General features: G+C 42.1%; 1 protein-coding gene across 2 annotated transcripts in view; it reads right to left on the reverse strand.

The window, feature by feature from the left end:
• Window positions 1-15,958, reverse strand: part of SLC1A3 (solute carrier family 1 member 3) — an 80,658-nt gene that overhangs the window by 10,093 nt on the left and 54,607 nt on the right. For both annotated transcript variants that reach the window (XM_018065700.1, XM_005694788.3), the window contains 2 exons: window positions 5,574-5,778; window positions 2,416-2,458 (listed from right to left, as the gene is read on the reverse strand). In XM_018065700.1, coding sequence (XP_017921189.1) covers window positions 2,416-2,458; window positions 5,574-5,776 — 246 coding nt within the window. In that variant the 5' untranslated portion in view covers window positions 5,777-5,778. The remainder of the gene's footprint in view (window positions 1-2,415; window positions 2,459-5,573; window positions 5,779-15,958) is intronic.

Consider the following 15,958-nt stretch of genomic DNA (forward strand, 5'->3'; position numbering starts at 1 on the left):
TTCCTCCAGGTATTCCTGATTGTATCATTTCTTAAGAAGAGGTGTTGATTGGTGAGGATGACAACCCACTTCTCAAGTCTACAGAGGAGTTTCTCCTCTTACTCAGGAAATGGTCTTGAGGCTCCCCTAATTGCCCAGTGATTAGGAATCCACCTGCCAATGCAGGGAACATGGGTTCCATCTCTGGTCCAGGAGGATCTCACACGCTGTGGGGCAACTAAGCCAGTGTGCCACAACTACTGAGCCTGTGGGTTGCAACCAGAAAGTAGCTCTTGCTCGCTGCAACTAGAGAAAGCTTGTGAGCAGCAGTGAAGATCCAGGGCAACCATAAATAAATAAATAAATCTTAAAAGAAAAAAGGCGAGATGGTCTTTATACCAAAATTTCTGCATAGATGCCCCAGACAGAAGATGCTGACTGTATTCCTATGGCCATTTGAAACAAACCCATCTCTCTATGATTTTAATAAGAACAGAATTTCTGGCCTTCACGTTGATGGTACTAAAGCACCAGAGAAAGTAATAATCTATGGATGCTGACTGGATCTAGAGTCTAGGGGAAGAAAGCACAGCTGTACATGGAATGCTTGGCCATCACTTTACCAAGAGTATTGGTAAAGTACGGGAGACTTTTTTTGTGCAGTGGGAAACTATCATTTCCAAACAAGGACATGACTAGCTGTCAATACTGTAGACATCCCTAAACAATCAGTGGCATTGCTGGTCATTTTAACAAACTGGCCCCCTTCTGTCTCCTATTGCAGTCAAATCTCTCTTCAACTGGGGTGCTTATGCATTTTAGTGCACCCCAGTTTTAGACTGTCTAGGGTGAATTTTCAATCCCAACTAGCCTTTCCTACACCTCCAACTCTTTCCCCTAAGACAGTTTGTAGCCTACACAGAAATTGCAACCTCACTTGCATTCTGATCTAAGACAAATAGATCTGGGACGATACATTTGCTTCTCCTTCAAAATCATGTAAGTGCTATCCAAAACCAAATATTGAATACAATAAATCTGCGTGAGTCAGCACCTTTCTGGTGTGCTAGAAATCAACGTTTTTGAATTCGTCCTGTGCCAGCTGACTAACTGGAAGAATCAGCCCCATGGTGCTGGGGTTGGCTGGCTGGATTGAAAGGGGATTATTATTTATGGTTACAGTTGTTTTGAATAAAAAGAGTTAGATTTTGCCTTGTCAGCCTTTTCTCTTTAAAGAAAGAATTCTGTTTGAATTTTGCAGTATGTGCAAAATTGACTATTAAAAATGGTCAATACAAATTTTAAAAAGGGAAGAAAAGTGAAGAGTGGAAAACTTGGTCTTCCATGAGGTCAGGGTTTGGTTTTGTTTATTTTACACATCCCAAGTATAAGGGTTAGGGTAAAGTGACACCATCTGGGGAAATGTTTGGAAACTACTATTTAACAACTATAATGTCTAATTGTTTCCCTCTTAATATTTTGGGTAACGAAGCTTTTTTTAAAAATTCAATTGAGGTTAGAATGAGCTTTATTCATTTTATCCCCCAATAGTAAAATGTATTTGTGCGTTCAACACAAAGAGCCAAGGGTTGCTTGGACTTGGTGCTAGAAAGAACTGACGCTCACTACGGCCTCCTGGGAAGTGTCGTATCAGCCTGGATACCGCTTTCCAGGAAGGGGAACAGAATGTAGAAGCAGAAAGATGACAGAATTTGGAATCAGCACAATAGGTTTGAATTCTGGGTCTGGCATTTACTCCTTGTGAAATGAATGCCTGTTACATGACCCCTCTGAATGATCACAGATGAGTTGCCTCATTGATGAAATGAAGACAATGATACCCATCATATTTATGTGAGGAGTAAATATAACATTAGTGCTTAGCACAGAGCAGACATTCAATACATGATGGTGGCAATCCTTTCTGACATGGTTCCTCCTTTAGAATCCATAAGGCCCTTAACAGACTTTTAAAAAACACAACCCACTGACTTTTAAAATCAAACCCAGAAACTTGAATAATCTCCCTAATCTTTGAAGCAAGTTGTAAATATATTTTATACTGGAGTTTGTGTGCTTGGTGAGCTTTTGTGTATGGGATATGGAGGAAGGGAGAAAGTCTCCTGATTAGCCTTCTTAACAATTAACAGAGACTTAATGAGCCATTTGTATGCAAGACATATAGTGTCTGGCAACTAATAAGCCTTCAATACAAGGGAAGACTCCCCCCTCCCCTCCCTACAAGGGAAGACCCCTCCCTCCCCTCCCAATTCCCCAGAAAACTCTAGTGCTTTCCATCTAGTTGGCAAAGGAAGTGTTTCTTATTGCAGGGAAACAGGAAAAAAAAAAAAAAAGTAAATTCAATCAAAAAGACAGCCACGCTCTGTTTGCCAAAGAGGAATTTCAAAGGGGAATTTACGGCTGTAGAGTATTTACCTGTTTAAAGCAAGCTTCCACCAGATTTGGAGGGAACATATTCCTGCAAAGAAAATAATGATCACTTGAAACTTTCCAAATAATAAATTAGTTCCTTAAATACCTGTTCATTGTGTGTAAGGTAAAGATTGCATCCAACTAAGCGGCAAATGGAAAAAGAGAAAGATTTTGGTAGATAGTTTTGAAATGGGACATAGGTCATCCCTAAGTGTGGTCCGTGTAGTTCATATTTTTCAGTTTAAGTCCCGAATTCAACTAATCTGTCCTTTTGTCAGACAAATGAATTTTTTAAATTCAGACATCAAATCTTGCGCCCAGGAAGAACCCAAGTGAAAATGGAAATGCCTTTTAGCATAAGCATTCTGGTTGACTGGGGCGGGTTATTAGGGGTCATTCAATAGGGGTCATTTTAGTATCATGCTGGGTGTTTAGGGACCAAATGTTCTGAATCAAATGTCATGGTCAGACTGTGGAATTTTATTCTCCACAAAGTCCTCCCAAAGAACGCTGGGGGATGAGATAATGACTCTGAATGGTTAGAGCTTCTAGCCCTTTGGTAACCAACAGGGAGATAGATGGTCCACAGAACTTGAAGTTGGGGCCCAGGTGGCAGAATCTGTCACTTCCTCAGACCAGTGTCTGTGCTCATGGTGGGGAAGGAATAAGAGTCAGCACTCTCACTGGGGAGTTTCTAACCAGCTGTGTGACCTTGGGTGACTTGTGGCATCCATGGAGGTCTCAGCTTGCTCATCTGTTAAAGAGGAGATGGGTTTAACTATCACCAGGGCTCCAAGATGGAAGCCTGTGGAGGAGACACGACCTGGGCAGCTGGTCGGAGCCTGAGATTCCAGCAATATATTAAGGTTATAAACTCTTGTCTCTTCTCACTGCCTAGACCATCCTGTTCCTTTGTTCTTCCCATATATGCTCTATGGGTCTGTTTCTATGAACCCTGAGATTAATGTTTAGGAGATTCCAAGATAAATGCTCAAACCAGGTGTATGCGGGAGGACAGGCTAGTCTTGTACTTGTCACTGGGGCAAGGAGGGGCAGAAAAGCATCTAAGAATGACAAGATGCCAGATCTTTAAACAAGGAGTAGAAATTATACACAAAGAGAATATAATAAAATACCCCCAATCCAGACTACCTGAAGGTAAAGTCCCAGAAAAAAATGGTGAAAAGCTTTAATTAACTGTATGAACTAAATAAAATCAGTGTCATCGGGTGCCAACTTGGTATGAACTAAAACAGAATGGCTTATTACCTTCAGATAATTGCCATTAACTCCCTGGAAAAAGCTTTCAAGAGGGGGCTGTATAGTGCTTACACACAGATGCTACAAAATCACTCGTGGTAGGTATTGAGAGGTGCTGCTGAAGAGGTCCTTTGTTGTCCAACTCACTCCTGAACCCACCAGCCATGGACCCATTCCTTGAGATGGCACTGAGTTGCTACGAGGAGCTGCTTTCAAATGGTCAGTGGGGAATCCTAGAGTAGACATCTAGGACTGGCCAGCCAGTCACTCTGCAAATAGGTCCATTGGAAAGTAAGGAGGAAAGAGCTAGGTTTGGGAAGACAGCTTGGATGGGCTGCTGGCTGGACTGTTGAGCAGGTGGGACACCTCGAGGTCTGTGCTAGGGTATCTTCCATTTGTCCTTCTCCATCTACCCGCCATCCTGCTCTGTGCCTGCGAGGCCGCCCCCGTGCCTTCTGGCTTCCTGTTGGGTTTCTCCAGTGGGAGGGGCTGACAGATCACAGAGAGCAGTGGGAGAGAGAAGTAGATGTATAGGTTCTTCCAGCTCTCTCTCTTAGATTGGGCAATAGCTCCCTTCCTCCAAATTAGAGCTCTAGCCCCTGTCCTTGGTGGCCTTTCCCAAGGCTACAGCTTATCCTGAGTTCTAGGAATAGCTCCCTTTCTGACCTCAAAGCAACAGGTGGTAACAAAACAATTTCCTATTGCTGATAGTCCCCGAGTGTTTCACCATCACTTGTAGGTTCCCTTAACCCAGCCCACACCTTTGCACTCCCTGTTCAGTGATCCTTTTGAGCCTGCAACATGCTTCCCTCTAAGACCTGCCCCATGCAAAAGCAAATGTGGATAGAGAGCAGGCAGGGAAGTGCCAGGATCAAATTTAGGCTTACTTCTCAGTTCTGTGTAAAACAGACTATATCATTGGGTCTGTTTCAAGTATTAGATAAAACTAATTTGTAATCAGTATACGGTTTGTATATAAAAACAATGCTAAAGAAGTCATCTTTTATTATTGATTTGCCAAATCCTTTCTTCATAAATAGTACAAAAGGAAAATCTTAGGACAGGTGAGATCAGACGATCTCTAAGGTCCCTTCTGGAAATAAATTGTTGTGTATAATGGATGGTGATACAGATCACAAGTTCCAAATTAGAAGAGTCCAATGAACAGGCTATACTTGGGGAAAAAAATAGCCTTAAACAGTAAGACTTGAGAAAGGCAGGTCGAGAATTATTGAAAGGCATTATGCTAAGTGACATAAGTCAGAAAGAGACAAATACTATATGATTATCACTTATATATGTGGAATCTAAAAAGTACAGCCAACTAGTGAGTATAACAAAAACAGCAAACTCACAGACACAGAGAACTAGTGGTTATCAGCGGGGAGAGGGAAGAGGGAAAGGGCAATATAGGGGTAGAAGAGCAAGCAGTACAAACTGCTAGGTGTAAAATAAGCTACAAGGATATACTGTACAACACAGGGAATAAAGCCAATATTTTATAAGCAAAGTATAACCTGTAAAAAAATTTGAATTTCTATGTTGTACATCTGTAACTTATGTAATTGCACAACACTATACTTCAATAAAAAATCATACACACAAAAGAACTATTGATATTAATATTCCAAGATAAGCTGCACAGTTAAGAGGACTGAGTGCTCAGATCGTGAATTCTAAAAGCAGGGCTCCTAAATCTTTATCTTTTCCTTGCTCTTTTTATCTCTTTCACATGAGATCAGAAAACGGATCCTTACTTCCATTTCTGTTACATGTGATCTTCATTTCAAGCCCAGCAGGACTGGTTCAGTTGGATACCTCTTCTAGGGTTTGATCAGCTGCCCCCGAAAGAGGAGAGGTGGTCAAAATATACTCAAAAGGATGGGCTTGCAAGGACGTACCTGATCAAGTCCAGGAAGGCGTCTGCAGCTGTCACTTGTACAATTTTGCCTTCTCTGTGCATGTTTTCCTTTGTGCCCTTCCCAGGATGGATGATGATAACAATGATTATGCCAATCACCACGGCAATGATGGTCGTAGTCATGTAATAGACTACAGCTCGCATCCCCATCTTTCCTGATGCCTTACTATCTAGGGCCGCCATTCCTAGGGAAGGCAAACAGAAGGAGATTTTCAGGAAATCAGTTCAGGGAATTGTCCAGTGGAAGGTAATGGGAAGAGCATTTCCTTTTTCACTCCCCAACCCTCTCCCACCCGGAAATGGGATTTTATACATGTTATGAGAACTTGGCACCAATTTGAATCAGGGCATTGCAAAAGGTGAAGGGAAAAAGCCATAGAATGGCTAGGCACCAGCTGTGTCAGCTAACACGTGATCACCCATTTTCTGGCGCAAGAGTTGATTTCACATGACTCTCTGATGGTTTGAAGGGGCAATCAAATTCTTTCCTAGGTTGCTACTAGTTGGGGAAGCTATGAGTGTGAATTAGTGAGTATTGTGTGTTTGTGTGTATATGTGTGTGTGTGTATGAAGAGACACCTTAAAAAAGGTTTCTGGCAGGATAATCTAAGCATATCTCAAGTTTTGAGCACTCTGCAGACTCACACAGAGTAACTACCATTAAATTTTTTTATAAGAATTATTATTTTATGTATGCACTTGTAAGTTTTTTTTTTATTTTTAATGTAAAATTTAAGCTATTATTCTATTCACTTACTGAGTTATCCTCAATTTACATTTATAGTAGGCCAAAGTTCTCAAATAGCTTCTCTGTTGTTTCATTTTATCTCATCTCATCAACAGTTTTTAAAAACAGTAATTTTGGTGAGGTTCCTCTCATTTTTGCTCTCTGCCTTCCTCCACCTTGTCCCACAGGCCTGGCATACCTTATCTCATGTGAAACATTCTTCCCCTCTTTTTCAGGACATCTTCAAAGTCTACCTCAGGCAAGGTATGATCCTCTGTGAGAGAGGAGGCATGATGGTGAATGTTTCCCTAACTGTTCTAGCAAATGGAACACATCTCCATGCCTCTTGGGATGGAAAAAAATTGGAACTAACCCAAAACTCTCAAAAGATTAAGTTTTTGTAATCATAATATGGGCTCTTCTGTTTCATTAACCATTTCCTCATTTGTCTTTTTTCTTTCTCACCCCCAAACTCCCTAAAACACTAAGATTCAATTATAGCATCATCTAATCATAATTAATCAAACTATTTTATTAGGCAAAATCATAATTTTATAAATATATTAAAAGTTTACACTGTAGCTCAATGATCAGTATCAGACTCTAACAGTGGTTCAATATGTAGGTAGTGACTCTTTATATCAGTGTATTTAGAGTAAGGTAAAGTATATTGCATAATGTCCATGAATGCCAGATAACTGGCTGGGTTTGCCCCCAAATCTTGATAATGGTAATGAGCTTATATGGGAATTGAAGCCATGATCTCCAATTTATAATTTCACGTGTATTTGAATCAAATCATTCATAATTTTCATAATAAGCATGTAGTACTTGCTATATTTTTATTTTTAACAACAATCTATAAGGCAGATTAAAAAGCAATTAAGTAAATTTCTCAGTTCTTAGTTAATACCAGGTAAAATGAAGTGGGAACTTGAGCCCAGATCTTATGTAACTGAATTTAGTGTACTTTCTGCCCCTGAGAAAACCACCTACAGCTCCCACAAATGAGAAGGCCAATTTTGGTTTTAAGGCAGTGAAATTAGCTTCTTTCATCCTTGCCCTAGGCTTCTTGAAGCCGAGGGTTAATACCCACTTGCGGGGTTGGCGCCACTTCAACACTTTACCATCATTAGAAATGGGCTAATCTGTTCTCAATCCACGTGGTCCCATCCCCCCAGGTTCATCCGCAGGTCTCCTATGGTGTCTCAAAATATCTTGGCTTTCCTCTGCTTGAAATCATTTCTCCCAGAAGGGGCCCACTCTCTTTCCCATCATTGCCTGAGCTCGTCACCACTGAAGCCTGCAATTCTTCGGCGGGCGAGTGGTGTGGGCACAAAAGGCCGGATATCTCTGCTAGGGGTACCAGGCGGCAGTATTCTCTTCCTCCGAGATGCTTTCTTTCCCTCTCGCCTTCTATTCTGTGGTGCTGTTCCGTTCTCACGCCAACTCTTCTCTGCCGCTCCTGCCCACTACTCCCGACCTATAGCTATTCAGAGAGAGCGCTAAGTGGTCAAGGCACAGCACTGGAAACCAACGTGGCAGACAAAGGAGGAGGCTTAAATCTCCCTCCCTCCCACCATGGGGGAGGGCTGGGGACTGTTCCTCCGGAATTCACAGCTACAGGGCCATCAGCTCTAGGAAACAAAGTTTATAGGTGTTTTTTTTTTCTTTTCTAAAATAAAGTTAATTAAAAAAATAAAACCAATGAGTATTTACTCCATACTTTCCAACTGTGAAATAGATGAAGACAAACACTGAAGCATTGTTTTTTTAGCAATGAGCCCAGAAGGAGAATCGATGGTCAAATGAGAGGCCTCACCAACCTCTGCATATTGACCCTGATCCTGTGAAAGAGAATAAAGCAGCAACTGCTAACGTTTTAGAAAAGGCAGGGGTGTGTGTGGGTATCTTTATTAACCACATCTCAGTGGAGATGCTTCTTCTAAAAGGGTCTGGTGTCTCAGGCGGGGCTGCTTGCTGACTTCTGCTCTGGGGACCCCAGTGCCCCATCCCCTCCTCCTTCCAACTCTAACCTCTCCCCTTTTCTCTGAGGAGAGTCTGTCAAACTGAAGGGACCGCTAGAAGCAAAGCCACACACTGTCATCAGGGCAAAGGTAGGATGGGTGTGGGCAATCTGTCACAATACTGGGCTGCAAGAGAACAGCCTTGATGCTGGAGGAGCAAAGGCAATGGAGGAAAGGCTCTGGAAGGCGAAACTCCACACAAGCAGGCTGTCATTCTCCCTGTCTCTCACTCCAACTCTGGGGCATCTCCTTTCTCCAGCCTCCCGAAATTCCAGACAAAGCGCGGCACACAAATGTCAGAGTGTCTGGGCACAAGGGTAAAGCACTAAATCACTTTGTAGAAAAGGGAACTCTGGCAGGAAGTGCTCTAAATGTTTGAGAAGGGGGAAGTCTGCATGGAGCCTCGACATTTTAAAATATATGGAGGAAAAGGGCACTGGGGTGAGGGTGAACGAGGTCGCTTGGGTATGCAGGTACTAGTGGGAGTATGTTATGACAACTATGTGTTCATCTAAATACGTATGTGAGAAACACATTCCAGGGCAAGTAGTAAAGATAATGATCTCAACTGGTCCCTTTTCCTGCATCTGATCTGGGCTTAGCTGAGCCAACCCTATTCAAGATATCCTGACATCTTTATTATGAAAACAATCTGTCATTGGAATTGAGATCCTCTTTGAACCCCAAGAAATAGTATATTGCCTATTAATTACAGCTCTGTCATAGTTCTTCCAATTACAATGACATGTTTGTAAGTTTATATGCTTTGTATATTTTGAGTTAACTTTTGTGCTGATCCACTAAATCACTCACCAAATTCTTCCTCTCACCAGTGGCACATCTAATTTCATGACAACTGTATGTTGCAGATATTGTTGATACCATTTTAAAGGTAAAGAGACAAGAGACCAGAGAAGTTAAGTAACTTGCCCAGTGTTGCACAGCTAGTAAACAGTAATGGCAGGATTTGAACCCATACTCAAAGGGAGTACCCTTTCTACTATATCTCAATCCTTATGCACAAGCTAGGAGTCACCCACATTTCATGCGTTTTTATCCATATTAGCTTTCTCTAACTTTATTGCACTTGAGTTCAATGTTGAAATGAGCCATCCGGCTAGAAGAAAATTGCACACATGGAGGTAACTGTGGAAAAACTCTGACATTCCCCCACCTTGGGGTGAAGTGGACCACACTGGTCACCAGAAGGACTAGCTAGAGCGCAGATCAATCCATTCAAATTCCTCATCATTCCTAGAAAAAGAGCCCAGAACATGTTCTAATGGAGCATTGAGGATCATGGATATTTGCTGACCGTGGGCACATGGATCTTGTCGTCTTTTCTAAAAACAAACCCATCAAATACCAGTCGTCAACAAAGTAATCAAGTCAACTATACTCCAGTAGAAACTGATTTTTAAAAAGTAATTAATCATTCATGTCTGCAAACCTATTATATGTTTACCCATGAGTTAAGCATTTAAAAAAAACTGAACAAGACATTCTCTAGAATGCAAAAGATTTAGACTTTGCTTCAAACACCTGAATATTTTAGGCAGCAGTCACTCTGAAGAGAGAGGAAGAGAGTTTCTTAATGCAAATGGGTCAGTAAGCATTTACCTCTTTATTTATGAAGATAGTGTTTAAGTAATCAGTTTAGCACAACAAAAATGCATGAAATTCACGTTTTGGGGCAAGACGGGGATGGGGAGGGAGTGTTCAATAAATATGTATATGGAACTCTGTAAGTCTATTGTAAATTAGATTTGTTCTGGTATAATATTTGGTATGACTTATTGGATAAATGAAATATGTATTCAGTCAAGTATTAAAGGGTAACATATAAATAATGTCAAGTTCCTAAGGCTTTGCATGGATTTTAGTCTTCCATCTGCTAAAAGCCTGTCTTATACATTAAGGGGTCTCAGTATATTCCTCCAGTGATGCCTGTTTCTGGCTTTGAAATGTGAAATCTAAAGAAGAAGCCTTCTGTTAAGACTGCTCTTTCTACTCACCCTGATGGTGTTTCATTGTTGTTTCAGGGCCACTGGATCAGGCCCAGAAAGAAAGGAAAAGGGAGGGGGTGGCAACTGCTGCCTCAAGAATATTGCTCTATTTTAGTTTTTAGTTTAATTTTAGATATACTCCTTCTCTACCAAGGGTTTCTCAGACACTCATCTAACGAAAGCTGCCTGTTCTCAAGCCTCCTAGAATTTTAAGACGGGCAAACTTATAACAAGGAAATCAAGGATGAGTGGTAGTATATGCCATATTCATTTGAATAAAAGGTAATTTTTTTTCCAATAAGAAAGTTAAACTCTAAAAAATACAATGTACTTCATATTTACAGGCTGAAAAAGGAGCTCTTGTGTCCTAAAGCATCTGCCCATCGCTGGAGCAAGGGCACCCTGGACCCTCAGCACACACAGCAGAAGAAAAAGCTCTGAGGAAAGGTGTGAGGGGGTGGGAGTAAGCATGAAACAAATTGTTTTAAATCTCCTTCTAAAACTATGTGAAGTTTTTTTCCTACCCGAATATTTTCTTCCAGCTTCTTTATAAACTAGATTGGAAAAAAAAAATAAGTTCGATGATTCTAGGGGTTCTAGAACAGAAGGCAAATCTTAGTTAGGTTAGAAATTGTATCATAATTTTGCATCACAATGAATAAGCTGGTTAAAGCCTTAGAATTTAATCGAAGAGTCAATATTTCAAACTACTTAAGGCCAACCTCAGGCATTTTCAGAAGCACATTGTTTTTAAAAAATTGTGGCACAGTGATTAAGATTTCAGGCTCTGAGGTTAGAATACCTGGATACTACTTCTAGCTCTGGGATGCCCTGTGACCTCTGTAAGTCTCAGTTTCCTTATCTGTAGCGTGGGAATGAAGAAAGCTCCCTCTCCCTCCCCCGCTCTTTTATTCTTTGCCATCTTTAACAGGATTCACTCTTACAGATGAGCTTATGTAATTGCTATAGTCCTATCTGTCACACAGTAACAGAACAATGAGCAAATAAATGAAAAACCCAACACAAAGATGGGAATGGAAGAGGAGGTGAGGTCGAATAAGTGCTTAAGATGCCAGTCATGAAATCAATTTAGTAGGTCATGAGCTAGTATCTTTTATCCTATTAATGAAACAGGATAGAATAGAAAACGACAGTGTATCATGTAGGGTAAGAGGGAAATACTGCTTTGTGAAGTTTTTTTCAGCTGCACGTGTGTATGTCTGTGTGCAGCCAGGTCACAGTGTAAAATACATTTGTATGGTATTTGCAGGTTCTGGTTAAAAAAAAAAAAAAGAGTTTGCAAACACTGGTACATACCCACGTTCAGTTGAGAGTAGAGGCTTGAAAAAGGAGCCATGAGCTACGGTCTTCCCACCCTCTCACCTTGCTTCCGTTCCCCTGGGGCTGCCCACCCACTCCACCTAAGACCTCACCCCATCTCTAACGGAGATCAAGGAAATGACGGTGCTGATTGCTGGAATCTGGTCAACTCATCTGAACAGAAATTCTACAGACACTATAATGAAGGGAAAACTTTTAGAAAAGGTATGCTTCATGGAATTTTGAGCCAAGAAGGCTTTTACTTTAATCAGTGATTCTTGGTGAAGAGAGTTAAACCATCTTCCACAAAGAGCTGAGATGATTTTATGGAATTCACAGTCAATTAAATCACAAATATTCTCACAGAGGTTTTCCCCCTGGCCAATATTTCCTTCCTGTTATGGCTGTTCACAGCATCACAAACCTTGGCGTTTCATTCACCTATGACACCACTTAGTTTTATGAGTTTATTTTGCCTGAGAAGGACAAAGATGCTTCCTAACAAATGTATCACTGGCATATCACTTTGTCAGCCAAGTTGATTTTTTAATTCAATTCTTGAGGCTTGTCAACAAAAGTCTTTTTTTGAGCTCTGGTGTTCACTAGTAGAATGCCATGGAAAGGTAAAAAGGGAAACATTCTTTTTTCCAGATTGTTAAATAGGAAATGTAGTGGAACAGACATGATTGTCAGTAGCAGGAAAAGTTATATCATAAGTCACCTTTGATTCTCAGTGTGGTAGGACTGAGCAGACAATCCCTTTTCTCTGGCTATAGTCAGCCTTGAAAATTAACTTTCACAGAAGGGAGCAGAGAGGGGACGTGGAGGCCCAGCTTCAACTTCTGCTACCTCTCATGTCCAAGAGTTTGTGGGTCCTTTTCATTAACCTTGGGGTGGGGAGAATCCTTCTTTTGGGTGGGGTTTTCCAGGTGGCACTAGCGGTAAAGAATCTACCTGCCAGTGTAGGAGATGTAGAGTGGCTTCAATCCCTGGGCTGGGAAGATCCCCTGGAGGAGGAAATGGCACCCCACTGCAGTCTTCTTGCCTGGAGAATCCCACGGACAGAGGAGCCTAGCGGGCTACAACTCATGGGGTCTCGAAGAGTCAGATACATCTGAGTGCCCTCCTTTTGGGTAACCAACTGGTGAGGCCCTCCGAATGGTCAAGCTTTGTCTTCACTGCATTGTGCTGTGCTTAGTCGCTCAGTTGTGTCTGATTCTTTGTGACCCCATGGACTATAGCCCGCCAGGCTCCTCTGTCCATGAGGATTCTCCACGCAAGAGTACTAGAGTGGGTTGCCATGCCCTTCTCCAGGAGATCTTCCCAACCCAGGGGTCAAACCTGGGTCTCCCGCATTGTAGGCAGATTCTTTACCATCTGAGCCACCAGGGAAGCCCTTTTCTGCACTAGTCTTAACCATCAAATACAGCATAACCTAACATCCCAGCCTAACACAGCATATCCCAGCCTAACACAGCCCTGTAACGAATGGTTCCAGTAACTTGGGAACCCATCACATCAACTTCCTCTCTCTCTCAGCGTGGTCTCAGGAAACTCTCAGAGGGCCAGCTCTGAGGTTCACGTCTCACAGGCCACAGCTGCCGGCATGAGGCCCACGGAGAGGTGATTTAGATACCCATTCACCCCACACACTAGCCCATCCTTCGCTCACGGTATTGGAATGTGCCGCACAATATGCTTTTTTGAAGAGAAACCAGGGAGTCATTCATCTTCTTTATGTGTGCTAAGCAGAGCAAGAGGGAGAGGCGAGTGGGACCCGTGATGAGCCGGGGAGTAGTGATTAGTAACAGCTGACAGCCTCAGACCAAGACCCTTTCTTTGGTTACCTCATTGTAGCAGCCGAGCACAAAGGAATGACTGTCTTCTCGCCAAGACTGGGAAACCCAGGACCACAGAAAAGAGCAGCTAAGAGAAAAAGTGAGAGTTGGGCAGTGGGGGCAAGGAGCTGATCAGATCGACTCTGAGTTACACCTGTGGAGTCTGGCTTTGAGAAGAGACCTCTACAAGGTGGAAAGATGCACTCCTGGCGGGGGACCCTCAACCAGACCCTGCCAGAAGCACTGATGTGAATGAGGAAAGCAGGTGACTTCCCTCACAGCAGACAGAGCACGCAGAGAGCAGCAAATTGCTCTTGTTTAATGAGAGGAAGTTCTTTGAGGGCCAGAGCTCCAGCCCCCTCTGCCTTTATTCCCCCAAAGAATGATTTACAACCAACCACCGGATGAGTTGTTGGCCATTTCCATAACAGCCCTCTTTCCCTGGGGTTGCCTAACTCGCCACGGAAAAGACCTTTATGTTCTGGGCATCGTACAACTTTCTTAGGAAGGCGGTGATCGAGACAGTACGTTTTCTAGCTGGCAGGATGCTGAATGGGACTGAGTTCCAGCACGGGGCCAGACTCGTCCCAGGTTAATGAAAGGGCGTCACAAGTTGATGGCAGAACATGTCAGACTCAAGGGGTGCTCTTTCTTCCCAAGGAAGGCCTGTCCCTCACAGGAAAAAAAGAAAAAAAAAAAAAAAAAAAGGAACTGAAAGCCTCAGAGAAACTGAAAGCAAAATATGGACATTAAAACCCAAATCCATCTGGCCTATCCCAGAACAGTTGAAGCAGGAGTGTAACTCCGGGCCTTGAAATGAGGCTGGGAAGCAGCAAAGGGTGCTGGGGCCAAGGACTCATACAGACTGTGTGACCTAAGGTCCACCCTCCCTGCTCCAATTCCTTGCCATCAAGAATCTGGAACCATAACCCAACCTGAAATGAACTGAGGTTGAGTCTGTTGCCCGAAACTAAAATTAAGATCTTTTTAATATTTCTTTATAAGAAAAAAAAAAAGAAAGGAAGAATTGAGAGTAGGATATGTTCACCTGGAAGCATGCTTTCTGCCTGCAGTGCAGGAAACCCGGGTTTGATCCCTGGGTCAGGAAGATCCTGGGGAGAAGGGAATGGCAATCCACTCCAGTATTCTTGCCTGGAAAACTCCATGGACAGAGGAGCCAGGTGGGCTATAGTCCATGGGGTCACAAGGAGTTGGACACGACTGAGCAACTTCCATTCATTCACATGCTCACCTGAACTATTTTCTGAATTAAATTCAGAAGGTAGAGTCTTAGGTACTACAAAAAAGAATGCATTTCTAAAAATGTAAGTCCATGTTTTGCCCAGTTAAGAGAGTTTTCAAAATTAAGTCTTTGGGGATCAAGTTGGGGTTGAGGAGAAGAGAAAGACAGTGGAGATAAGAGAGTTGAGGGAATGACAGAAAAGAAAGACAAGAGAGAAACGGAGACTTAAAAGCCGAGAAGTGTGGGATGGAGAAACAGTTCAGAAGGTGCTTTTATCTCAGTCGGCATATTTCTTGGGCTGTGGCCAAGACCCACCCCCCCGTTTCCAGTTCTGATTAGTTTTCTCAGCATTTAAAAGTTCATCAATTGTTCTTATCTAATCTATAAAGGAATAGTCGCACCCAGGGGGTGGGAGATTGTGCTCCCAACTACCTGACCCAAACAATAAGGCAGTATCACTTCGCAGAGTGAAAAAGACTGTAAACTCTAGAACTGGTTGGTTCACCTCATCTCTGCCTCACAGGTTAAGTCAGAGAACAGTCCTCCTTGGAACAGGAAAAGCTGCATTTTTGCCCCCAGGGCCAACGGTGACAATGGAATTGAATTATTCCTGAAATAGTCCACTAGAAGTGGTGCAACACTTTACAGCTTTTTTCCCTTCTACACAAGGGAGTTGTTTATGCAAATCCTACTTTAGTTTTGTAGCATCAATTTCCTATTTTGATTTTTTTTCAAGGGATAATTTAGGAATTCCCAAAAAATTCTCCAAAGAAAATTATGGGCAGCCCCTGACATCAGACTTCAGTTATCTTAAATAGACTTCAGGGATCTAAGAAGGTTGTCAAAGAAAAGATGTGGAAATGGTGTTTGGTTGATTTGAGACTGATATTGCATGATTGGTAATATTCTTCTTTAACTTAGACTTTAGGAGTGCATGGACACATTTAAGTGAAATCTGGTAACACAAAATGGAAAAGAGAGAATATGAACTTGGGATATTGCTGTTAAAACTGAATATGGCATAAAAAGTTTATAAATAAGATTAAAAAAAGCAGCTACAAAACATCGATTTCAAATGACTATTAAATAATTCAAATAACTAAGACTGTCCCATCATAAATAATGGAAAGAGGCAGTAAGGTAATGAAGTTCTATTAAGGGCAAGTTACTTCTTTTGAAAGTGGCTATGCTAATTGATTTTATA

The sequence above is a fragment of the Capra hircus genome, chromosome 20 (assembly GCF_001704415.2).
Source record: "Capra hircus breed San Clemente chromosome 20, ASM170441v1, whole genome shotgun sequence".
Classification (NCBI taxonomy): Eukaryota; Metazoa; Chordata; class Mammalia; order Artiodactyla; family Bovidae; genus Capra; species Capra hircus.